Raw genomic sequence first — 26,606 nt, forward strand, 5'->3', positions numbered from 1 at the left:
TTAACGCACAGTGGCGAAAGCTTAAGTCCCGAACAACCAAGCTATGAGGATCATCACGGGCCTCCCTCGGTTCACCCCGCTTGGGAAGCGTACTAAAAAGCACGCACAGTTCAACTCACTTTATGACGCCGTCGTCTGTCGCACAGTTGCACACAGCGAACGTCTTAAGCACTCTAAGCAAGGACGGGAAATCCTGAAACTTCTATGGCGCGCAACAGAAGGCCTCCCGACCTTCCCGAGCAACTCTCTTGTTGGGAGGATCACTTAAACATTGCCGAAAACAAGCCGACTGCGCGGAAAAGCGACTCCCAACAGCAAGCACGAATCGCAAAAGCGTACTCCAGAATGGTTGAGACATGAACCAACCCCACACACATCATGGCCGCATATACTGACACCGCCGCAGAAGACTTCCCGGTTCCGCTAAAGACCGCGGCAGTCTACTTTCCAGCTCTTGGCTCTTCGGCCGCGAACGCACTTCCAATGCGCACCTCCATCAAAGGAGGTGAACTTGCGGCGATTCATCTCGCCCTCGAAACAGTCCTCAAGTCAGAACACCCGCTACCTCGCGAACTTGAAGTGTTCTCGGACTCGCAGGAAGCAATTAAAGAATGCCGGAAAGCAAGAAGCTCAAGCCGCATAGTTCGGGAAATCAAGAAGCTCGCCTCCCGACTCCTGCAGAAAGGAACGACCACCAAAATCTCCTGAATTCCTGCGCATGCAGGCATCGAGGGCAATGAAGAGGCTCATCAACTAGCTCGCGCGTCCCTTTCCTTTCTCCGCGAACCTTCTGACGTCCCTCCACATATACACGACCGTGGCTATGCCCCCGCCTGTGATCAGGACACGGCTGGCCAAACAGATCAAGGATACGACCCGGATAAAGAGCGGGCCCAGAATAAAGTGCACTACCGTACTACACTGTGGGAGAAACTTACTCCGAACGCAGATCCCATTCCCCAGGGTTTCGGCAGACGAGCCAGCGTTCTCGTCACGAAAATACGCAAGGACACCACCTGCACGCCCGCCCGCATCGCATCATCGAGCAAAGCAACCGGGTCTGGAACCCGTTCAAGGTGCAACAAGGGCAAGGCAACTCACAACATCCTATGGGAGTGCCCCACATCAAAAGAAGCAAGGACAAAGCACCGACCCCCAGACATTACCTCCCTGGAGTGATGAACCCCAGGACAACCAAAGGAGAATCCTGAGCGGCCTTCTAGATTTTATCTACGAGGCCAAGTTGGAGATCTTCATCTACTCCCTTCCCTCTTAGTTCGTGCCAGCGTCCAGACCGCGTAGTTACCGACGCCCTTCCTCTCCTTTTCCCAATAGATTATGGCCAATGAACACATTATGAACTGAACTATCATCTTCGCCATTGTCGTAGTTGGTCCGTGGAACTTAGGAGCAGCGTGCAATGTGCACACCGCCTCTGGCCACGACAGACAGACCTTTGGCAAGGAGAAAGACTAAAATTTATAGGATCATCTTTTCAAGGCGTGAAAGGCGTAGAATAAATGTCAATGCAGGTAAGAAAGCTGTTGCCATATCTGGGACGACAAATATATTTCTATGTTGGGCCCGCCCAGACAGCATCCGGAGACGACAAATATATATTCGCATTAGAAGAATAGATAGTTGGGCGAGTTGGTGGGAATTCATCGTATCATAGTCATCTAATGGTACCATAGAATGAAGGGTCGTTATCGTGTGCCTTCCTAATAAAATTCTTCAGTTGACAGTCATGGCTCGTTCCGTGTTTCTCCTTCGTCTACGTCCACGTGTTTTCGCGCCGTTTTCAGGGTGAATAGATACGCACTATTTCTTACAAAAATAAGCCGCGAGTTTCAATTGATTTTTTAATGTATTTTATAAGAACACTTTAGAAACCCAATTGAAACTCATTGATAATTTTTGTGAGGGATATCTTCCATTTTGAGGTATCATTCAGCAAAACAGCGCAAGGACTGGAGCAGCGAATAAAAATTACGAATCACCAGAGACCGACCTGTCTATTCTGATGATGAGAACAGAGAAAATGCAAGTTTAGTGTCGCGGGCTTAACTTGACAGCGAGCTTTGAGGAGGTGCTGATTCCGTTTCTGCTTTGATTATAAGCGCCCAATGAGGAAATTTGGAGAGCTGGCTCTGTTCGCATTTTCTGCTGGGCGGCCGACCGTTTGAAGAGGCCGAAGCAGAGCGCGGGAAACAGTTACAAAAAACAAGCGCATCTCCACGTGGTGAATGATGTTGATTGGGGCGAAGCTCTGGTGGTGCTTGTCTGCGTAGACGCTGAGCCGCAGCATGCCGAGCCTTTCGTTCGTTTTCATCCATGTCACGCTGCGGTCAAATGCTCAAATGCGTATATAACCACGTTCCATACCACACATTCTCTTTCTGACATGGATAAAAATGAACGAAAGGCTCCGCATGCTGCGGCTCACCGCCTACGCAGACAAGCACCACCAGAGCTTCGCCCCAATCAACATCATTCACCACGTGGAGATGCGGTTGTTTTTTTTTGTGTTTTTTTTTTTCCCTACGCGAGCAATTGCTCGGGACCCGACGGCGGACGGACATACGGGCATGGCTAAGGGGTATCCACACGAAGGAGAAATCCGCTGCTTTCCTCCGCGGAGCGCGCATCACGTGAGACATACGTCATCCCTTTTTGACGCCTCGCGGCGTCGTTCTCCCGTTCTCCTCCGTGGCGGAGGCGCGGAGGCTTCGTGCTGTCAGCGCGAAAGCTCCGCAGGTGCACGCGGCGGAGCCGGGGACGGAGTTTCCCGGGTTGTTGACGTCACGACATCCGTCCGCGGAGTTCTCCTTCGTGTGGATACCGGTATCCACACGAAGGAGAACTCCGCGGACGGATGTCGTGACGTCAACATCCCTGGAAACTCCGTCCCCGGCTCCGCCGCGTGCACTTGCGGAGCTTTCGTGCTGACAACACGAAGCCTCCGCGCCTCCGCCACGGAGGAGAACGCGCCGCGAGGCGTCAAAAAGGGATGACGTACGTATGTCTCACGTGATGCGCGATCCGCGGAGGAAAGTGGCGGATTTCTCCTTCGTGTGGATACCCCTTGAAGGGGTATTCACACGAGGGAGAAATCCCGGGGATTTCTCCCCGGCACGCGCGCATCACGAGATAAAAACGCGAGGCTTTTGCACATCGCAAATCCTGACGTTTTCGTCGTGGGATGTGCGTGCCGGAGGGAAAACTTCAGAGGCCACTTGGTTGTGTGTATGTTTATACAGCCTAGAACAGTTCTAGGCTGTATAAACATACACAGAACCCAATGGCCTCCGAGATTTTTCCGCGCTCTGCTTCGGCCTGTCCAAACGGTCGGCCGCCCAGCAGAAAAAGCGAAGAGAGCCAGTTCTCCAGATTTACGGGCGATTTGTCTCCCAGCTGTAGATGAGAAATTTTGCCAGTGCAGTACAACCGCTAGCCTGGGGTCTTTAACGTGCCCGTAGTGATACACGACCGCACGCCGGTACGCTGCCCATTCAGATTGAAACGAATAGGAGTGGGGATTGAACTCAGGAACCCTGGGTTCTGCAGCGCCAGCTTCCGCTCTACGTGCTCCAAGCTGTTCTGTGCGAGCCCATTCGGCCACCGATTCCTTGCCCACAAGTAAAAAAAGAAAAAAACGCCAAAGCCACCGGGACACATTTCGGCAAGCTTGCGCCGTGCTCAAAACTAAACCGTCGCCGAGAACAAACAAACAAAAAAATACAGCACTGGTTGCGACGCCTAATTAGCCTAACGTGACAGGGCTTCCAAACGCAAGACTAAACAAATCCCAACCTCGCTGGACAAATGGGTAGTAATTAAAACAGAAAAAAAACACAAGAGCGCAGGGCCCCCGCGGGCATGCGGAAAGCAAAGAGCTCACATTCCGAAGACGGATGCAGAAGCCGAGGCGCAGGACCAGCGCACCAACACCGAGAAGAAAGGACGCGTCCAGACGGGTTGAGAGTTGGAGCCAAACTGTTTATACAAAGAAAAAAATGAAAGACATTTACAATCCTCTGTAACGTCGAATTAGAGCGCAGTTCTTGAGGAGGAGGAGGAGGAGGAGGGAAGGGTACTGAGGGGAGAAGGTGGAAAATCCACCACTATTAACATGGGTGTGGATCGACGTGTGCTTAACGCAAATCGCAGAAAATGCACATCTTTGGTAAAAGCATCGCGTGTAAATTTGGCGGGAATTTAGTGGTGCAATTTTTCCCCCTAAATTTAGCGGGACGTTTTTCCAGTAGATTTAGCGGGGAAATGTTTTTCGCTAAATTTAGAGGGGAATTTAGCGTCATCGTCATCGTCATTGATGACGTCATCAGTGACGATGACGATGACGTCATCCTCATCGCCATCTTCATTACTCGGTTACGCCGACGGCGACGTCGCTCAAGCCGGAAACCTAAGAGCTGCGCTCTACAAGAGCGGGGCTCGAGACCTTGTGCCATGGACTCCAGTGACGGGGCAGTGGCGCTATCTTGGTATGCACAGACTAACTAAACAAAAAATAAAATACTACACTTTACTCGGTAGTCACAGCGGGCGAGGTATTGAGCGCGCCCCATGCCATATGAACAACCAGTCTGTCTATGCTGGAAAAGGCGGTGGAGAAACTGCATCGTGACGTCGCCGGTGGGAGGAGCCTAATCTTCATCGCCAACCAACTACATCGGGAGAGAACTGCACCATGACGTGTCCGGTGACGTCGCCGAACAGTGGCGATTGAGTTAAAACTACATCGTTCTTTTTTTCCCTACAGGGAATTTCGGAGAATCGCCGAGTAGGCTAGCGCACACCAGCTCGGAGCACGTGGAGCGAAAGCTCGCGCTGCAGAACCCAGGATTCTGGGTTCAATCCCCGCTCCCGCCCGTTTCGATCTGCTGGATGAGCATCGTACCGGAGTGCGATCGTGTACTGCGCGATGCGCGTTAAAGACCCCGGGCTGGCAGTCGTACTGCACTGGCTAAATTGCTTATCTACAGTGGGTAACAATGTCGCCATGTTCAGGCAGACTAACCTCCTACTGTATAATCAACTAACGACAAATTTTACTTTTTGACTTTGTTTGAGTGCGTTAGTGCAACTTCTCTCGTGCTGCACGAGAAAGAAAGAATGTTCCTTCGGGGGTGAAATTCGCGGTGAATTAGTAAGCAAAAAAGAAGAAAAGAGAATGTTTTCCTCAAGTTGGGTTCGTAGTAGAAGAGGGGGAAGAAGAAAATCAGTTGTTAGTCCCACGGTGTGTATGGTCTTTTCTTTATGTGTATGTTTATTCTAGGTTCAGCTGGCCTGATCTGAAGTAGTTGCTTTAAAATAAAACATATATATATCTCTCTCTACCTGAAGTATGAACGAACTAGCTCAACTTAAGCTTGTTACCGTTGCTTGCTTGGCTTTTCGCTCAGCGAAATCGCTTATATGGGGTGCACTCAAATGAAAACACAATCGTGTTAAATCGTGTAAGAGTATTTAGAATATTTATCGATAACGCCGCTGAACATGCATCGCCCGAAGAACTTCCTTTTGGTGAGCGCCTTCTCTGCTTGAGTTTCTTGGAAACACAGCCACTACGATCCGAGGCAATCGATGATAGCGTTGGTGACATCCCCAAGTACGCGACTCACAGAGCACTGGAGAACACCAATGTTTTTGTCGCCCCGGACGGTTCCCTGGAAGCCGCCAGCGGCGTAAAAGCGTAGAGCTGCGAGGACTTGTTCGACCGTCAGCACACGGGGCCCTTCAAGACAACGCTGGAGCTTTCCGCAAAGCTGGTGGCACAGCCAGCGAGTCACCCCGTTGGTCAACCGGTATTCGCCCACAAACCTCATATCGCTCGGCTCGAAAGCATCCCAGTGATCTCTAAAAACTCGATCCGCTGGTGAACCCAACAGTAGAGATGCATATGTTAGGGTCGCCATGTTTTACGATGCAGATTAATCTTCGGCTTCGCATCGACCACTCAGTTAACTGCATCGTCAAAGTGCATCATGACGACATTTTGACGTCACCGCCAACTGCATCATTTTACGAGCATAGCTCAAACTGCATAGGGAAAAGCTACATTTCAACGTCATGTCACGTGATTCGAGAGAAGAGCCAATCAGTGCCTGATGCAGTTACCTACACCATTCAGTTTGCGTTCCAGCATAGATAGACATAATAACATAATAACGAAATCAAAAGCGAGCCCTCCCGCTCGAGACACGCATAGCTCGAGGCAGTGCTTCATGGCAACCGTATGATCGCACAAGCCACTCAGCCAGGCAAGCTTCGATTAGAACACCTCAGATAAGGTCTCCTTCACGTCAACTAGAAGAGATCCTGCCTACCATGAACGTCCCATGGAACAGTAGGTCTCCAGCTATTGAAAATCGTAATGCGAGCGGCTCGTCACGGGATTTAACTTACTCGACGCCCCTCCCATCGCACAAGATATATCGAGATGGTCCCACCGCGCCCTTTGCTGCCATCGAACACTCGAAAATTCGTTATAAGGAAGAGTCTGGTGAGGCCTCTACATTTGAATCGTCCAGTGACATCGAAGAATGGAAGTCTACGTCTTCAAGCACAAGCCGTGGCGAGCACCAAGGAACACCTCTGGCAAGCACCTTTTTCAAGGGGCCTTTGATTTCTGGGAAAATGAAAACATCAAAGCATCGAGACAAGCTACACCTCAAGTCGAACTTGCGAAGGGCTTGTTCTACCGATATGACAGCCAAGCGTGCCAGTAGACAAGTCTCCGAGAACCCCACCTTCCTTTCCAGCCACAATGCTGACCGTCTTCCAAAAAGGCCCTCACGAGCGCACACGATCTCATGCACTCCAAAACGCTTTCAAAAGAAAGTGATTCCAAGCCTGAAAAACAACAGCATGAAATCCATCAACGCCACACTTCAGCCCGTGTCGTCCGGTAACTTGGGGCTAGATGAGACGAATGAAACGTCCACCGGGGAAGCTTGGAAAGAAATGGAATTCCCATTATCTGAGCGGAACGTAAGTGAGTTACACCTCTCTTCTGCCAGGTGTTCGATGGGAGACTGGATAGATCCAGAAATGCACATCAGCTATTGCCGCAGAAGCTGGAATGAGGAAATGCAACCTGGCCCGAGCAGTGCGGCCAGGCATGAAGATTTGGACCGCGCTGCCGGAAATGCAGAAAACGCTGTCTTAAACCCAGTATTGGGCGAGCGAAGGGAACGGCTGCTTGTGAACAAGGAACTTTGTCTTTATCCGCTGACTTTCCTCCTCGCCATAGTATCCGCGGCAGTCCTTGTCATGCTCGTGGCACCGAAACAAACACCAGCGACCCTTTCTTCAAGGACCTCGGTGCACAAGAGTTGCAACTCCGCTATCTGTCTCCAGGACGCCGCCTACCTGTCCAACTTGCTGTCGTGGGAGGTGGACCCGTGCGAAGACTTCTACAAGTACGTCTGCGGTCGCTGGACTAATGCAGTTCCAGCACTAGGTGCGGACAAGACAGCTTCCTCCGATGACGACTACGTGGGTAACCTGGAGAGCACAATACATGGGCTACTGCAGAATAGATCAGAACAGAGTGGCATGATTCTCCCGCTGCAGAGCCTTTTTGACCAGTGTGTAAACGTCAGCCGCATAGAGGTAGCTGGCTGGGGTCCTCTCCTGGAGGTCATGTTTCACGTTTCTCTCGAGGGTTTTCCGATCACGCCACCGGTCCGCAGCAGCGTATCCGTCTGGAGAATGGCAGCTCGGATACTTAGGAAAACGGGTGCTGCGGCTTTGCTGAGCGTCGGGGTTGTCTCGCATCCGTGGAACACGAGCTCTGACATTGCCTCGCTTGGACCCCCCGAGGCTCTTGTCACCATCGCTGGAATAGATATGAATGAGGCAATTCGTCATTACACCATCGGGGCATTTTCCTCGCTCAGAGCTCTTCGAAAAGAATTTCTACCTCCCGTTTACACTTTAGATATCGCCAGATTTGCGAGCGATCTCGAGAGGCTTTTTCAACAGAAAACAAATATATTCAACTTCAAGGTGGAAAAAATTGATTCGGGATCACCTTTGTACAGCTTTCTCAGTGAAGTGTTTGCCGGAGTTCCAAATGCCATCTACAGTGGCCCCGAATCTGAAATATTAATATATAATCCCGATTTTGTATTCAGTCTCGTAGAACTTGTTCAGAAGACTGAAACTCATACTGTGATGAATTTTTTGGGCGTAAGACTCATGGTGCAAACATCGGCGCTTCTACCCCAATCAGAGCTTGTGGACGTCTTTAGCAGTTTGGTCTACGGCAAGCTGCGAGCAGGACTGCCGCGATGGAAACTTTGTCTTCGCGTTGTGGAAAATGCTCTGACGCCTCTCTTTCATTTCTTAGCACTTGTTCACTTCAGTCTTCACATGCCCGCGGAAAAAATATCGGAACTAGTCTCCGAGATAGTTGAAGCGTTTTCCCGTGGTATGGATCAAGCGGCCTACCTTAACAATGCCTCCAAGATTGCCATCCGCCATCTTATCACCAAAACACAGTTCAAAGTCTTAGGGGCCTTTTGGATGAACGACAAGAGCCTTTTGAACGAATATATACGAAAAATACCTTCAAACTTTAGTACCACTGCCTTAGACACCTACGTTCTCACCTTTGAATACAACTTCTTGTCAACGCTAACCAGAAGTTCTTACGAGCGGTGGTCTCACACAGCTTTCAGCACCAACTGCTGGTTCGAGCGTCACCCGAGAACCATATACGTGCCAATGCTTCTTTTCAACTCGACTTTGGCACTCGACAACAGAACCGATAGCTTCCAGCTATCCCGGGCTGGGGTACGTGTTGGCCGCTGCATCTTCGAGATGCTCCTTTCTGAAACCGACGCCGTAGAAGACTCAGGGCAGTGGCTGAATGAAGAAACTAAGTTAAAATTGAACGAAGTACTGCGTTGTCTCGGTGACAAAGACATTGGACAAGAAATGAAAAAACTTCCTGAGGTGTCGGCGACACATTTCACTCTTAGTCATTTTCAAAAGATTGTGAAGAGCTCCGCAGAAGAGCTCCGACTCACATTGGCTAGGAACGAAGACTTTGGGGCTGGAAAGCTTTTCTTTGTTTACTTGGCTCTCCAGTCTTGTGAGAAAAAAACTGCAAAAACTGAGTTACGTTTGCCGGGTCGTGAAACCTTTTTTAATGACGCGTTGCGTCAGGAACCCGGCTTTCACGAGGAATTCAATTGCTCTACAGGAAGTTCCATGTACCCTACTCACCAATGTGTTCTGTGAGGTATTCAGACATTTGGCAAAGACAAACCGTGTTCTGGTATATTTTTTTGGAAACATATTACGGTTGTATGTAATATATATTATATTGTTAGAACGATCTCTTATTTGATCTTCTTGATATGTCTTGAGTTTATTGATAACAGGCAAAATTCAACATGAGTGACCAGGCGCTAGATCGAGATTCTTTGAAAACTGTCGCGCTTACATACGCGGACATGAGAAAAAAAAAGGCAACCGAATGCCCTAACAACTGTTTAATCGTAAGAAATACACGCGAATAGAGAGTTTTAGTATTGCGTATAAGACCAAACACAAGCCCTTTACGTTAGCGTTAACGCTGCGTCCTCCGCACTGCGCAGGTGCCATACGTACGTACTGCAGCGAGCTATGCGTACGTACGCTCGCTATCGATTTTGGTGAGCGTACGTAGTGGTCCCTTGCGTGCCATTCTCGTTGCTTTCGTCGAGCACGAGAGAGCGCGAGACTATTCCAGTTCGAAAAATGGCGGCCGTGAGGCAAACCAGTGGAAGTGCTACGCGCGTTGTACGGGTTCGTTTTATCATTGAAGTAGACCTTAAACTTGTCGGAGAAAAAGAAAGAAGAAGGAGAAAAAGGCGAAACTCGTGGCGGGCGAGGGCACGCGGGGTTCGGAGCTGGAGAAAGACGAAAGAGCCGGTACCGAGCAAGGCCTCCAACTGAAGACCCGGACCACTCGACAGCCTTGACCCTCCTCTTCGTCGGACTCTTAACTTAAGTACACATTAAACCTTTTCCCAATGGTAGCGCTTCCCCGTGTGACTTCCTCGGGGCGAGGGGAACTCGGCCTGATCGGGCGGTATTGAGAGGTGACCCACAACCTCCTCAAAGAAATCAACGTGACGAACCTTTTCGAGCGCCCACGATGATGGGTGTCAATAGCCAAGAACGTTGACGACGCCGTCGAACCCAAAAAGGTGTTTACCGTGCGGTCGGTACGCGAGTGGCGCGACCTATCGCTTGCATACTTCCAAGCAAATGACGAGGCCAACATAAGGTAGTGGGGAACCCACAACAGACTGGAGCGAACCATAGATCAATCTGCTGGTCGCACAGTCCTAAAAAAAAAGACAAAACACGTTTTGCATCCTGGACCGAGGATCCCAGGCAGACTGCATTTCCCTAGATTTTTCCAAAGCGTTCGATAAAGTATCTCATAAACTACTTCTGAAACTGTCCAAACTTAACATAGATGCTAACGTTCTGGCATGGATTCAATATTTTCTATCATTACGGTCACAGTGTGTTACAGTAAATAATAGTAATTCTTCCTTTTCGTCTGTGGCCTCTGGGGTTCCCCAAGGATCTGTTTTAGGACCTTTACTTTTTTAATATATATTAACGACCTCCCTCTTAATGTTTCCTCGTCAATTTTTTTATTTGCTGACGAATGTATGATTTACCGTGAGATACTTAATGATCACGATAACATCATGCTTCAGTCTGACATTAACGCTATCTACCAGTGGTGTGACGTATGGTCTATGACGCTAAATACTAACAAATGTAAGTCCGTGCGTGTATCTCGGCAGTCACCTGAAACTCGGAACTACTTTCTTTATCAGGCTCAGCTTGACAAGGTATATTCTTACAAATATTTAGGCGTAAATATAACTTCTAATCTCTCATGGAAAACACATGTACATTATATCACATCTAATGATAACCGTATGTTAGGCTACCTCAGGCGTAAGTTTTCATTAGCACCTGTTTCCCTCAAGTTAATTCTTTATAAAACTCTAGCTCGACCCAAGTTAGAATATGCAGCCTCTGTCTGTGATCCCTGACAAGCCACTCTCATCACCGCGTTGGAAGGCATTCAAAATCGATCCGCTCGTTTTATCCTTTCTAATTGTCATTATATATCTAGCATAACTTCTATGAAATCTGCTTTGTCACTCGCGCCCCTCTTCCTGCGACGTAAGCTTTCACGCCTCTCTTTATTTCACAAATTTTATTTTTATAACTCTGTGCTTCGCGACAAATTAATCACTCGTCCCTTTTATATTTCTGCTCGTCATGATCATCAGCACAAAGTTGAGGTACCAGTCGCTATCACATCTACATTCTAATCTTCTTTCCTTCCTCGCACATCCCTCGACTGGAACCACCTTCCCGGGCCCATTGCATCCATAACTGACAGTGTACTTTTTAGGTCTGCTCTTACCAATCATTTTTTTTTTGTTGATTGTGAATATCCATACATTATAGTGTTTTGATCCCAACTTTGCTCTTCCCCTCTGTAATGCCTTCGATCCCTGACGGTAAGCAAATACATAAATAAATAAATAAACAACAGGCAACTGGAAAGATATTCACGCACTTCGTAGCAAAGCGAGGAGATTCGCGGTGTTAAATTGGCTTGACCGAATACCCGCCTTGGTTTGTTTAAAGCAGTTCGCAGGAGCACATCCATATGGCGCTGCAAGTCTTTACGTATGCGTTTGGCATCCGCTATACTAAAAGTGCGCGGTTCAACGCGCTCCGTAGCGTTACGTCGACAGCTTGCGTGCGTTGTACGCAGTGCTGACGCAAGGGTCTTTACACTATTCTAAAACTCTCTAATATATGCTTTGCGTTATCGTACCACTAAAAAATTCAGTACACCGCTGCTGCTCCCAAAAAATGTAATTGTATCCACCAAATCAATTGAAGCCACTTTGATGCATTCCCACCTTACATTTTTATCATTTGTTAGCCTTTATCATTTCGTTTATTGCTTTGTCTTCATGCCCGCTCATAATTGTGCATGTAGTGTACACATGTTTTCACCCGCCATCATGACAATGCATCATAGAGTTATTAACATTAAACGCTAGAGGTTCAGGTGGCACTCTTGTGCTGTGTCATTTTGAAGCGGACATCAACCAGTCTAAATTTGACTTCCGGTAATACATTCCTATGGGAAAAGGCAAATGCGTTTTCTTTTCGCTCTCGATAATAAAGGCAAATATTGCTCAGTATTTTGACAGAATTTAAAACTTGGAGCGTTTAACAATCGGATGTAAACAAGATATATCAGAACTTTTTTCTCTAGAATGCACGGCGTCGAACACTGCGCAAAAATAGCCAAATAAACATGTATAATATAATTTGACGTTGCAGACTGCTATTACTGGGCACGTATTTACGCATATGGTCAATGATATGAAGCACACAGAGTGAATGAGCGTGGCAAAACACCAAAAGGATTTTAATATATGCCAAATCGAACAACCAAAACAGACGGCAAGGGCGAAGCATGGAGTTATGGAACGAACAACACGTACTGGAGTAGTAAAAAGCTTGGCCTGAGTAATCAATATAAATCAGTATCCGAGTGTTGTTTCTCTGAAATAAATACGATTTTTCGTTCTTTTTGCTTGAATTGATACTTGTATTGACATATCAGGCTGTATAACATAGACCTGGGCCTCAATGTTTGCCAACTTAAACATCGCTCAGTAATAACAAAAGTAAATGAATTATGCTTTTATAATGCTCACTTTTATCAGTGTAACTAGCCGAAGCCATGGCAGTGCTCTTCACGATAGAGAGCCGCTTAAGGCGCTTGCAGATGACATAAAGACACAACGCAAATCAACTATACATATTTACGGACTCGTAGCACGTCATCCGAGAATGCAAAACACACAGAGCCACGAGGTGCAGAACCATCAAACGCATTTTCCACACGGCTCAGCACCTATTCCATGCACACGAAAAAAGGTCTGCATCTGATAGATCCCGGGAAATAGGAGCATTCACGGCAACGAGGCGGCGCATGACGCGGCCGGAAGGGAGCTAAACAGTCCTCACCCCTCGCGTACGTGGCACCGGAGAATCCGACCCCTCATCGACTGACAGTGAAACTGCCGATAAAACGTACGTCCCGGTTGAAGCCATGCGGATGCATTAAAAAAGAATGGAAAGCACTAACTAAAGGAATCCTGGAACACCAAATCAAATCCCATTCCACCGAACCACTTCTAACGCAAGAAAATGGTAATATTACGACGAATTCCTATGGGTGGCGCAACAACGCCATTAATGGCTCAAAAGTTTGAGACCACCAAGAAAAGAAAGCTGGACCCTAATTACGAACCTTCCGATCAAGAATGCCAAATATGCAAAGGAGACGGTACACTCTCAAAACTTTACCACCCAATTTGGGAATGTGAGTCTCTCGACACTCAAAGGAGCAATACTTGGGCCCAGCTGGGCCGAGACTCTCTTAGCTTCTACGAGAAATGGATCAGACCTGGCTGGCGACTCTGAAAGACGAGTCCGAATCTTATGGACCCTGCCCGATTACACGACGTCGGGCGACTTCCGTCAGAACATTTACAAAGGAGGCTTTCTAAGGGGACGGTCCCGTGAATTAGCCGCTAGTTGATTTATACAGCAGGAGGTTAGTCCGCCAGAACATGGCGACGTTGTTACCCACTGTAGATAAGCAATTTAGTCAATGCAGTGCGACTGCTAAGCTGGGGTCTTTAACGTGCACCACAAAGTAGTGATACACGACCGCAAGCCGGTATGATGCTCATCCAGATCGAAACGGGCAGGGGTGGGGATTGAACACAGGATCCCTGGGTTCTGCAGCGCGAGCTTTCCCGTAAAAGAAGTTAAACGCGAGTGCGATCACTTCTTGCTTATTTTTTTCTCACACAGAATTTACCCACACACAGAATGGTAATAAAGCTATATAGTACCCGTTACGAGTAAAGGAACTACGTTGGTTTTTGTTATCTACCTGGCGAACATAAAAAATATCACGTACGTTTTCCCACAGAAATGCACAGAAAGACTGGAAAAGTAAACTGGTTGTTGTCTGCTTCAGTTTGCAACCTGGAGTTTTGTAGACACTAGCGCCAGCTGTGCCTCTAGCGTTAATCGTAATAACTCTACGCAATGCATCGGCAGATCCCCATTGCGATGGCTACTCACTGTTCGGTTGTGTTCGCGTACTTTATAATTAACATATCTTTCTGTCTGGACTACGTATTTCCTGCTCTGCCTGCCTTGCTTTGGCTGCGCGTGGACACTCGAAGCTCTGGAGATGCCGAAGTGCCATTTAAGGTAGGGAGATCGTCCTGGAGGCGGGACAAAGGAGAGAAGGAGGAGGAGGAGAACAACTTTATTAAAAGCCAAAAACTACGGCCTTGTGAAAAGGAGCGCCTGCTCCGCTAGGGCCCATTGGAGGTCTGCCGAGTCCGAGCTGAGCCAAGCATTCCAGGAGGGGGGTACGGGAAGTAGGGAGAGTTGAGCGCAGTGTTACAGGCGTAGAGTATGTGCTCTGTGTCAGCCCTGACCTCAGGGCAGTTGGGACAGTGAGCAGTCCCCTGCCACCTGAAGTTGTAGAGCATTAGCGGGGTGAGGAGAGTGTTGGTCTGTACTTTGCCGAGAATGTGCGCTTGTTCGGTGCTAAGTGAGGGGTGTGGTTTGTGAAGGGTGGTACGGTTTTCCCTAATGTTTTTGTAGTGTTCAGCTATTTGCTTTTTGTAAGTTGCGGCGTCGTCCGCTGACGTTGGGTTTGGCCAGGGGATCGAGGGAGCCCGGAAGTTGTTCTGGCGGGCGAGTTGATGTGCCAGCTCATTTCCCTTAATACCCGCGTGGCCAGGTATCCAGCGCAGGGTGACTCTGATGTTGTTGTTGCGGGTGTAGGCGTCCATTAGGATATCATGTAAATGTGGCTCCAATAACCTGTGTTGCATGTTGCGAAGTGCTTGGGCTGAGTCGGTGTAGAGGTTAATGTTGGCGTTATTGTGTTCAGTGAGATAGAAGCTTCGTGTATGGCATATATAATCGCGTACCTTTCCAGCGTGGTTATGTATGGGGGGTTGTTAAAGGGTCCTTCCATGTGTGTGATGGGTGCTGTCTGTCCAGGTGTATAGATTGCGGAGGCGAGTGATCCAGTGTGGGAACGTGTTGCGTCCGTGTATATTGTTATACACGTTTCGTCTCTGCGGTGTTTAGCAGCTTGTGCTTGACGTCGCCCTTCATGGAGGTGTCGCGTCATATTTTTGGGTATGTTGGGAAATGCGATGTTATGGGGGAGGGGAAGGCTTGGCTGATTGATGTAAGCCAGATAGGGGTGATTCCTGATCTTTGGAGGATGTCGCGTCCCTGCACCGTATGGGAGAGGCGCGCTATCTGCCTATTTCTGTGCTGTTGTGTCAGTGCGGCAAGGCTGTGAAAGAGGACCGTGTCTACAAGCCGTTGGCTTGAGGTGTATATAGGGAGTCCCAGGGCCGCTTTGTATAGGGTGTTGAGTGCGGATTCAAGTTTTCGGGTTTGTGTTTGCGTGAGGTTGAGGTATGGTGCAGTGTAGAGGAGCTTGCTGTGTACGAGTGCGGTGACGAGTTGCTTCGCCTGTTCTTCTCTGAGTCCGTGTTGTTTGTTGATGATGCGTCTGATTATGTGCGTGAGATTCCGGCAGTCTTTTTGAAACTGTAAAGTGTTTGGGTTAGCATTGTTGTTGTGGTGTATGGTGAATCCAAGTATACTGCAGGTTGTCACCTTCGGTATGAGCTTGCCTGATATGCTAATTTGCACTAGTTCGTTGGCGTTCTTTTGGTACTGTGTCCGATTCATGAGGAGTTATTCAGATTTTTCGGCCAACAGTTGTAGCCCAGCTTCATGTAGGTATGCTACTATGGTATTTACACCTCTTTGAAGGCTAGTTTCGACTTCTCCCGGAGATCCGGTTTCCCACCAAAGGGTAATATCGTCGGCGTATAATGTGTGCTGAAGGTTAGGGATTGTGGACAGCTGCCTGGATAGTCCAGCACGCGCATGCTCGTCGTTTTCAGAAGCAAGCAAATCACGCGCCATAGGCACAACCGCTAAAATGAAACCCACGAGGAGCCCTTTTCTAGAACGGTCCACGGACGACTCCACTGGGCGAATCCAGAGCAGTAAATACTACATTGAAGAGGGAAATCACTACCATCACAGAAATTAATGAGTGTATGAACACAATAAATATTCCAACTAGAGCTACTGTAAGCTGTGAAACATTAATTGATCTATTTATTATAACGCCGATAGTGCAAATATAAAATCCGGAGTTATAAGCTACCATTTAAGTGATCATCTTCCAATATTCATGTGTTTGAAAACTAGAAACCCTAAACAAAATAAAAATAATGTATCGTACCCGTTTCAAAATATAACCACCGGAAGGTTGAATGCATTCGGACAAGAGATTGCAGAGACTAATTGGTGTGATACGTTTGGTTCAGAAGATGTAGATGAAGTCTATGCACATTTCCTAAAACTATTTAAAAGCATTTATAGTCGTAATTTTCCGTACAAACGGTTTAAGGCCACTAAAGAAATAAAAAAAAACCGTGGATAACACCTGATTTACTTGAAAAAATTAAAACAAAGAACGCGATGCACCAAACATTCGTTAAATCTAAAAACCCGCAATGTCTACGGTCCTTTAAAATATATCGCAACCAACTAACAAAAATATTACCGCTAAAGCTGAGTATCATGATAAGGTATTTAAGGATACAAATGGTCGTATGGACTTGGTTTGGAAAAAACTAAATTCAGTGTTAAATCTTGGTTCAGGCCATCAGCCAGTTGATGATATTAACCGGGACGGTGTGCATCTAAGTGGGCTTTCCTTAGCTAATGCTTTCAGCGAATATTTTGCGAATTTATCTACAGCAACCGTTAATACTGATATTTGCAGACACATAGAAGTGAGAAATAGTCATTCCATGTTTCTTGAACCTGTCACAGATGCTGAGGTATTTTTTTACATTCATGCAATTAAAACCAGCTTTAGCTGCGATTGAGATGATATAAAAATACGCCCCCTAAAGTTCATTATTGATATAATGGTGCCATACGTAACCCATATTCTTAATTTTTGTTTTTCGTCTGGAGTATTTCCTACGGCGATGCAGGTGACGAAAGTTTCTGTCCTTCACAAGAAAAGGATAAAAATAATTTCAGCAATTATCGGCAGATTTCCATTATTTCCTTATTTTCTTGAGGCCTCTAAAAAGTAATACAGTCCTGTCTCGTACAATTTGCGATTAAGCACGATTTACTCTCATCTTCGCAGTTTGGTTTCGGAAAAAATTGTTCCACGGAATTAGCCCTCTTGTCCCAGAAAGATTACATATTAAAAAATTTTGAAGAAAAAAAAAAGAACGGTTGCTGCCGTGTTCGTAGATTTTACTAAAGCGTTCGTCGATCATAACCTTTGCTTTGTAAACTTAATTACTATGGCATTCGAGGGTTGCCGTTATCACTCCTAAATTCATACTTGAGTCACTAGTTCCAATATATTAACAATGGTGATCATTCCTCCGGTAGAGAGCGTATTATTTCTGGTGTTCCACAAGGAAATATTTTAGGGCGCCTTTTGTTTAATCTGTATATAAACGATAATGTGAATATAGATCCTGTCGCTAAATTTGTAAATTATGCAGACGACACTAGTATATTTATTTCCTCTTTACATAGCGATGGAATTGTGGATGCTGTTAATTTTACCTTGTCAAGGTTGACGGCGTGGGCGAAGGAAAATGTACTAAGTATTAACACTGAAAAGACAAAGGCTATTTTCTTTTGTCCGAAAAATAAACAAATTTTTATGCCAAGGCCTATAGTATTTAGCTCAAGTCCGATAGAGATCGTGGATAATTTTAAAACACTAGGTGTCTTTCTTTCCTGAAAATATGTCATGGGATAGCCATGTACATTTTTTGGTTTCTAGATTGTCAGGTGTTGTTGGTTTAACGTATAGCCACAGCCAAATTCTACCAGCTCGCGTGGAAATAATTATTTACCATGCTCTGTTTTACTCACTCCTGAGTTATTGTAACCTTGTCTGGGGCACAACAACGGCATCTAACCTGAACAAAATTTATCTGCTTCAAAAAAATGTTGAGAGCCAAATTCAACGCACCTTATGTCTTTCACACTGAGATCATGTTTAGTAATTTGAATATTAAAAATTCATAAGCTATCTGAATATAGACTTTTAATCACGATTAAGAATGAAATAAAAAAAGAGTGTGTTCTTTTAAACGAGGTATTTACATTAGAAAAAAAAATACGGTTTACTTGACCCGCTATAATGAATATTAGAAGGTTTCAAATGCAGGTCATATAATGGGCAGCAAATGCTTCGGTATATAATTCCAAAGCTTCTAAACAACTTTGAAGAAGAAAACATAAATCTAGAAACGAAATCTCCTAAAGAGTTGCGTAACACATTTTTAATTATTTGAGCATTCTGTGTCTTGTTTCTGTTATCCCATGTGATAATGTAAAATTTTCAGTATTTTTTTCCTTGCACAAAAACTGTTTGGTCAATGGCTGCCGATGGGGCTGGGCCAGTCAAGGTTCTTGTTGAAGCTCTTTCCCTTTTGCTCCGCAATTTCTTTAAATGAAAATAAAGATAATTGTTTTTACTTCTTCCTCTTCGTCTTCTTCTTCTTATTATTATTATTAATATTACTACTATTATTATTATTCAATAATAAATAGAGATAGTTTGGTCAGTGGGAGGAGCGGATAGAACCAGTGCGTGCAGCAGACGCAGGCAGAGGGCTGGACATGCGCTCTTGGCAAACCAGAAGCCGAAAATAATCCCCTAGCTGTGGTAACCAGAAACACCTTCAATTAGAGCGTCAGAGTTAAATGTAGTAACACTTCATGGTTAAAAGTATGCTGCACGCGATGTTTAGATTATGATCATTAAAACATATGGAAGAAACGAATGTGCCGCTCGAACTCTGTTTTGCTCGGACGGAGACGGAGAGCTCGGACGGCAGATACCCGGCCCTCAGCGCCAGGCGGACGCATTACCTGCCGTCATCAAAACACCACGTGCACCATATTTTCAGTCACCGAGGGTTACTCCGACGCAATAATTACTTCTGTTTATCACGACCACCGCCAGGGCATTATTCGCGGCTTCTGGTTGACCCCATCCGAATTAGCGAACGCGCCCTGATACACGCCCAGCCTGCTTTCCGCCAATGGCGCCTCCTCATTTGGCTCTTATACTTCCCATTGAATGGCCAAACCCTCTTTATATGCGGCTCTGGGCAATGATGATGGTGATGATGATGATGATGATACTGCGGCTGCTCCCTTTATAACGGGCGGGCTCGATTAATTGTGCCCAAGCCCGGGCAACACTGATCAGTTTGTTCGCCTCATCAGGGGGAGAAGTGGCAGATGGTCGGTTTCCTCCCCCCCCTCCCCCAACTCAAATGGAGTTTGATGTGCTCCACTGTTTCCCTCTCACCCTCGCCTACTCGGCACACATACTACACAATAATATTGTCGAAGCGTTGTTTGTATACCAGTGTACGCAGGGCACCCGCACGAGCCTCGAATAACAGCTGGCTGCCCAAGCTGTTGTCGTGCAGCCGCGTCTCTGCCGTGATTTTCTCTTTCAATTCCGCATACATTGTCGGAGTTGACTTTGTCCGGGCAGCCTCCAACCATTGCACCTTCTCCTGTAAGCGAACCCTCTTGCGCAGAATTTACAATTTATCAGTGAGAGCGAAAAAAAAAAATCAACATTTGTCTCTCTACTGGTTTCACCAGACGGTATAACAAGTTCAAAGCAAAGAAAATAAATTAATATGGCCGAAATACGGCAAAAAAGCTGCAATTTTATAAAGAAGGCAATAGACCCTTTCCGAAATTCAGTCTGGCCACTTTGATCACTATCATCATCATCTGAAAAATAGAATATGTGCCATACCAATGGCGGCTTTTGATTTACTGATGAAGGAACGTGTTGAAGATACTCCTAAGCTGAGGATTCGAGGCCTATACATTCTAGACTTCAGCACGTTGCGAAACCGAAATTGAATGCGAGCGCTGCGTAAGTGTTCATTTCTCTAATTCGAGCCCAGTGAACCTGTTAGGTAGAACTTTATCAAGGCGTCTGTCTGGGTTGGCGCTTCGTTCTGACTGGTTGCATCGTTGTGGGAATCGACACTGGAAGAGATGATCCAGAAAAACCTGTATTGCGAAAAGTTTATTCTCGTCTGCCGTTGACATGCGAAAGTGACGGTGCCCGATAAAATACTGCAGGCTACGGGTTCATTGCCGCCATTCGTATGGCAAAAGTTAAACCGCCATTTCAGCCACCAGATGGCACTGAATTTCGGAAAGGGCAGAGAAAAGAGTTCCTAGTAGCACCTCGACAGGCCCTGACGGTATTCCCATTATGTTAATCAAGAACTTGGGCCCAAAATCTAAGCAAGCATTAAGAGAGGCAGTGAATAAAATGGTAACGGATGGGAAAGCCCCCGATGAATGGAGAGTAAGCAGGATGAGCATGATATATAAACGAAAGGGGGACAAAGCGGACATAAACAACTATCGTCCTATAACGGTGACGTCAGTGATTTACAGGGTGGTGATGCAGATTATAAAGGATAGACTGCAGGCATGGGTGGAGAGCGAGGGGGTGCTGGGGGAGCTGCAGAATGGGTTCCGGAAGCAAAGGAGGTTAGAGGACAATCTGTTCTCTTTAACGCAGTGTATCGAAATAGCAGAAAAGGAACAAAGGCCCCTATGGCTAGCGTTTCTGGATATCAAAGGAGCCTACGACAGTGTAATTCAAGAGAATTTGTGGGGCATACTGGGTACATTAGGGGTAGAAGCTGGAGTAACTAATCTTTTAAAAGATATATATAATAGCAACAAGGTGCTTATAAAATGGGAAACAAATGTATCGGAGCCTATAGAGATAGAGCGGGGGCTTAGGCAAGGCTGCCCTTTGTCGCTTTTGTTGTTCATGTTATACTTACAGGGATTGGAGAACAAACTAGAGCGGAGCGGGTTTGGCTTCAACCTTTCTTTCATCAAGCAAGGTGAATGGATTAAACAATCACTACCGGGCTGATGTATGCAGATGATATAGTGCTAATGGCCGACAACAAAGAAGATTTGCAGAAATTAATGGATATCTGTGGTACAGAGGGAGATAAACTAGGTCTTAAATTTAGTCAAGAAAAATCGGCAGTGATGATTTTTAATGATAAAGATGGTGGCGAGCATAGGATACAAGAGGTCATGTTGGAGGTAGTGGATAAGTACAGGTATCTTGGGGTATGGATAAATAATGGTGTTGAGTATCTAACGGAGCATGAAAAACATGTAGCGATGAAAGGTAGCAGGAATGCAGCCGTCATGAAACATAGGGCTCTGTGGAATTACAGTAGGTATGAAGTGGTGAGGGGGATTTGTAAAGGGGTCATGGTTCCCGGCCTGACCTTCGGCAATGCGGTCCTGTGCATGAGACCAGATATTCAAGCAAAGTTAGAAATTAAACAGCGGGGCGTAGGTAGGCTTGCTTTGGGAGCTCATGGAAATACGCCGAATCAGGGGGTACAAGGCGACATGGGATGGACGTCATTCGTGGGCAGGGAAGCTAGCAGCAAGATAGAATTTGAGGAGCGTTTGAGGGAAATGGAGGAAGAGCAGTGGGCTAGGAAAGTTTTCAGTTATTTGTACATGAGGAATGTAGATACCAAATGGAGAAAGCGAACTAGAAAATTATCAAGCAAATATTTGGGCGGCAACCAGGAATTACGGGTTAACAAAAGGATAAAAGAAACAGAGAAGGTTCTGTGGGAAACGGGTATGCAGACAAAACCAGCACTGGAGACGTACAGAATGTTCAAACAGGAAATTTGAAAAGAAAATATCTACGATAATTCTAGGGGAAGCTCTTTGTTGTTTGAGGCCAGGACAGGAGTATTGCGGACTAAGACGTGCCGGGTTAAGTACCAGGAGATGGACACTTTATGTAGTGTGTGTGGGGAGCAGGAGGAAACGGCTGAACACTTAATACTTTTCTGTAAAGGGCTTCACCCAACAGTTAACAGTGACCGGGCGGATTTAATCAAAGCATTGGGTTTTAAAGACAGTGAAGGAAAAATAGACTTTACACGGGTAGAAATAACCAAGCGGAGGTTATCAGACTGGTGGCTAAAATCGAGGCAGGGGTGAGATTTAATTTAATCTTGGAATTCAAAACATATAATTAGATTTATAATGTTGGCTAGGTGGCGCAAGCCACCGCCCGATTCACAGGGTTTAGCCAGATCCATCCATCCATCCATCCATCCGGTCTATTGAAAAAAAAAAATAAACAGGGAAAGCAGCAAAACCCAAGGTAGTGAACAAGTTCTAAGGAAGATCACCGGGCATTAATTTGATAATTGTAGTTTTTTTTTTGTTTTTTTTTTCTAAAACGTTTTTTGGGTTTGCTGTCGCGTCGTTTTGGGGCGACGCAGAAAGGAACCAACTGGGACATCGGTTGTGCTGATCCGGCGGCGCAGCATCTGCCCCTCAGTGAGTATATATGGACAAGTTATAAGTAGGAGCGAACATAATGAGAAAAACAACAACACTAAAAGGGTAAGATGATGACAAAGTTGTCAGTACAATATTTGGCCTTGTTAAGACCTAGATTTTTGGTTTTAGGGGCGTTTAATTTAGTGAAATTTAGACTTTGGAATGAGCAGCAATTATTACGGTGTGGGGTTAAGTGTAAGAAGGGCATTCTTGACTGCGTTGCAAAGGTTGATTTAGTTTGAGTTAGAAAAACAATTTCAACGATGCATCAAGAACTGCTGGTAGAATGTTTTAACAATGATGCTATGAAAAGAAATATTAAAGGTACAATAAAGACTAGTTTTATTTTTTTAAATGGTGTTTTTAGATTTCTTGGGATTCTAGCACACTGCCCAATTTTTTTATAGACATTTGTGACGCGTACTTATGTGCCTACGAAAGAACAAAAGCAACCGAAACTGAACAATCTCCAATTTTATTTCTGAGCCTCCGAAAACGGAGGTGACGTAGAGAATGACGTCAAGTGTGAATAGTGGATATCGGTAGCATTTGGGAGATCGAGCCTCTGGTTACCGTGGTTAATTATAGCAGTGCGGTGGCGCGGTCGTTTCGTCGAACCTGTCAACATGGACGACAATGCCGCTGTCGCGAGAGAGTTCGGGCACCCGTTCAGTGACCTAACACCAACGGAACGGCAGAGCGTGAAAACTAGCGTCGCCCGAACGATCACGGGTCCAGTCGACCGTTTTAGCAGCCATCTACAGCGCACAAATTTGGCATGACTACAGCTTTGCAGAATCCTTCGTGGGCCGTGTTCCCAGAGCGAACACGACATCGACATCTAAAACCACTGATCTCTATTGTAGTAGGCTCGATCGCAGATGGAGGCTTTTCTTGCTAGGGTCAAGTGGCACCACCGGAAAACATCACTTGACACCAGCTATTGAATAGGACTCTATGGGGAAAACGAGAAAAAGTGTCATTTCCCCCGCTTCTAGCCTCTGTCGGCACTGAAACATTTTGGCTGCTGTTCAGGAAGCCAGCCAAATAGCTTGTGCATAATCATTAAAAGTGAAAGCCCTGACAATTCTTATAAATTAATGTTTTGCGGTCGAGAGTGATTCCGCTGGGCGAAAAATGTAGTGCAACTCAATGAGACAAGAGTCACCTAGAGCTACCGCGGAGTCTGTGGCGGTTTCGATGACCTGGGCTTGGCAGACGACAAGCTTGAAGGCATTGCTACGCGGAATTTGCTCACTCCTGGAAAGCCGCTGTCAACATTAAACTTTTGGACATTCATGAAATTCTTGGCTTCCCCGAGGGCGGTCTCAATGACTGCAATTTCCTTTGTTCATTTTACTACGAGAGCAAGTTTTCCAGCTCAGCCGTGTGTGCTCCGGCACGTTTGATTTTCTTAATCGGCGTTTGAACGCTTCACAAATATCGATTCGTACTCCAAGCACCCGATATAATGATCGCAGCTAATCATAAAATACTCGCCTTCGAGCGCAGTATACAAGCTTCGATATTCCTACTTTTGTTTGTTTCTCCCATACACTTGCATGTATTGCCTGGTGTCAAGTAATAGCCGCCGATGGTGCCACCGACGGGCACCCGATCCGCGATCCAGCCTACTACAGTAGAGATCGGTATCTAAAAACAAAGCCAAACGTCTCCCGTGTGTCCCGCGCTGTGTTATTTTTAGAGTGCAGCTCTTAAAAGACCCATGAAACGATTTTCGGACTTCCGGCCAAATAAGATGGCTTTTTGGGGATGCCCCTCAACTCATTCAATGTTTTCTGGGTCACGCGCGCATGACGCGTCGCGGAGTACGCGGCTTCCTGTCTTGTCCTCTCCTTAGCACTGTGGACTTTGCTACAGCGAGAGCAGACTCTCCACTGATCTCTATTTTAGTAGGCTGGATCGCGGATCGGGAGCCCGTCGGTGTCGCCACCGGCGGCCATTGCTTGACACTAGGCAATACACGCAACCCTATGGGAGAAACGCACAAAAGCAAGAATATTGAAGCATGTGCGCTGTGCTCGGAGGCGAGTATTTTATGGTGCGCTGCGATCCTTATGTCGGGTGTTTGGAGATCGAATCGGTATTTTTCAAACGTTCGGTCGCGGAATAAAAAAATCAAACCTACCGGAGCACCTACGGCTGAGCTGGCAAGCTTGCTCTCGTAGTGGGGTGAACAAAGGAACTTGCCGTCAATGAGACCGTCTTCGGGGAAGCCCAGACGTTGATGAATGACAAAGAAGTTCCATCTCGACAACGGCTTTCCGAGAGTGAGAGAATTCCACGTTGCGAAGCCTTGGAGCTTGTCGTCTGCTAACCCAATTGCTCAACGAAACCGCCACCGACTCCGCGGTAACTCTAGGTAACTCGCATCATTGAGCTGCACTACTGCGGAGTCACTCTCGACCACAAAATATTTATATATAAGAATTGCGAGGGCTGTCAGTTTTAATGTTTGTACGGAAGCTATTTGACGGGCTTATCGAAAAGCATCCAAAAAGTTTCAGTGCAGAGAACAGCTTAGAAACAGGGGAAAACGGCACTTTTTCTCGTTCTTGCCATAGAGACCCATGCATTGGCTGGTGTCAATCAATGGCCGCCGGTGGCGACACTCAGCCCCAGCTGCCGAGGCCGCGATCCGCGATCCAGCCTACTACAATAGAGATCAGTGAGACTCTCCCCTCTCTTCCCATTAATAGGCTGCTAAGACCGGCCATTTTGAGGGTGTGGAATGCACGTTGCGAAAGAACCCTGGAAGCTAGCCATCAGCACGCGCTCAGCAGTCGCGCACACAGCTATGGCCGCCAGTGAATTCTTCCTGTACTCTGTTTCACCTTGTGTTGTACCGCAGGAAAGGCTACAAGCGCGAGCTCCTTGCTCTATGGCACACTATACTTCCCGCCGAATTCAGAAACCTCACTCAAACTACACTCAAACTGAAGGGCCCCTCCACTTCCTCGAGGAAGGCGCGAGGGCCGGCGCTGGCCAATTGCGACGGCCGATCCGTCCTCGCGATTGGCCAGCGCCGGCCCTCGCCCCTTCCTCGAGGAAGTGAAGGGGCCCTTCAGTTTGAGCGTAGTTTGAGTGAGGTTTCTGAATTCGGCGGTTCGTCTCACCTTAGCATGGACTATTGTTAGCCGCGCGTGCCAAAAGCCCGAGCTAGTTGCTTAGAATGAAGCCTCGGCGGCTGCACTAGCCCTCGTGCAGCGAGTGCTCTAGTCAAGGCAGTCGAAGCTAGCCGCTCGCACTTGCACAGCATTCGCAGTTACCGCTCATTCACACTGGAAGCGGATCCGCGTTCGCAAAGCGGTTGCGAAAGCGGTTGTATAAAGATCCAGTACAATTGCACGCGCACTCGATGACATCAAGTGCGCGTGCAATTGTACTGAATCATTATACAACCGCGTTCGCAACCGCTTTGCGAACGCGGATCCGCTTCTAGTGTGAATGAGCGGTTAGTCCGTGCTAAGGTGAGATGAGGTATAGAGCCACTATGGCACACCTCAGCGACACAAGCTCTAGTGCACCAAGGGCAGCTGCCAACGATATGAGCTTGCGCTTCTAGCCCTCGCTGCGGTACACACACAGCGAAAAAGTACACCCCTGGACGTGTAAACCGTTGTCCCAGGGCGGACTCCCCAAATGGTGTTCGTTTTACACGCGAGGCTCGGTGTATTTCGTTTGCACCCGAGGTCTCGTGTAAAATGAACATCTTTGAACGTGTACTTCGTTCTGCGATCACACGTCGAGGGGTGTTTTTTTACAATGGCGGCCGTTTGACGCAAGACGGGTTCGACGAGCGAGGCCCAGCCCTTTACACGGCTTTTCGCCGCAGCGAAAGCGTAGTTTGCACGTGTTCGTTCGTAATCGTCCATACGTGCTGAACTACCGCAAGCATTCACCCCCAAGCGCCGACGCCGTATCCATTACGGCGATTA

The 26,606-nt window shown here is 46.9% G+C and overlaps 1 protein-coding gene and 1 pseudogene across 1 annotated transcript; one reads left to right on the forward strand and one right to left on the reverse strand.

The window, feature by feature from the left end:
* Nucleotides 1–7,074: 7,074 nt before the first annotated feature.
* On the forward strand, nt 7,075–9,273 carry LOC120837975 (neprilysin-1-like). The gene has a single exon (XM_040207661.1). The coding sequence runs from the start codon at nt 7,075–7,077 to the stop codon at nt 9,271–9,273; it is 2,199 nt and encodes a 732-aa protein (XP_040063595.1).
* A 5,483-nt stretch (nt 9,274–14,756) lies between these two features.
* On the reverse strand, nt 14,757–15,885 carry LOC120837976 (annotated as a pseudogene).
* Nucleotides 15,886–26,606: the final 10,721 nt, after the last annotated feature.

The sequence above is a fragment of the Ixodes scapularis genome, unplaced genomic scaffold (assembly GCF_016920785.2).
Source record: "Ixodes scapularis isolate PalLabHiFi unplaced genomic scaffold, ASM1692078v2 ptg002725l_1__unscaffolded, whole genome shotgun sequence".
Classification (NCBI taxonomy): domain Eukaryota; kingdom Metazoa; phylum Arthropoda; class Arachnida; order Ixodida; family Ixodidae; genus Ixodes; species Ixodes scapularis.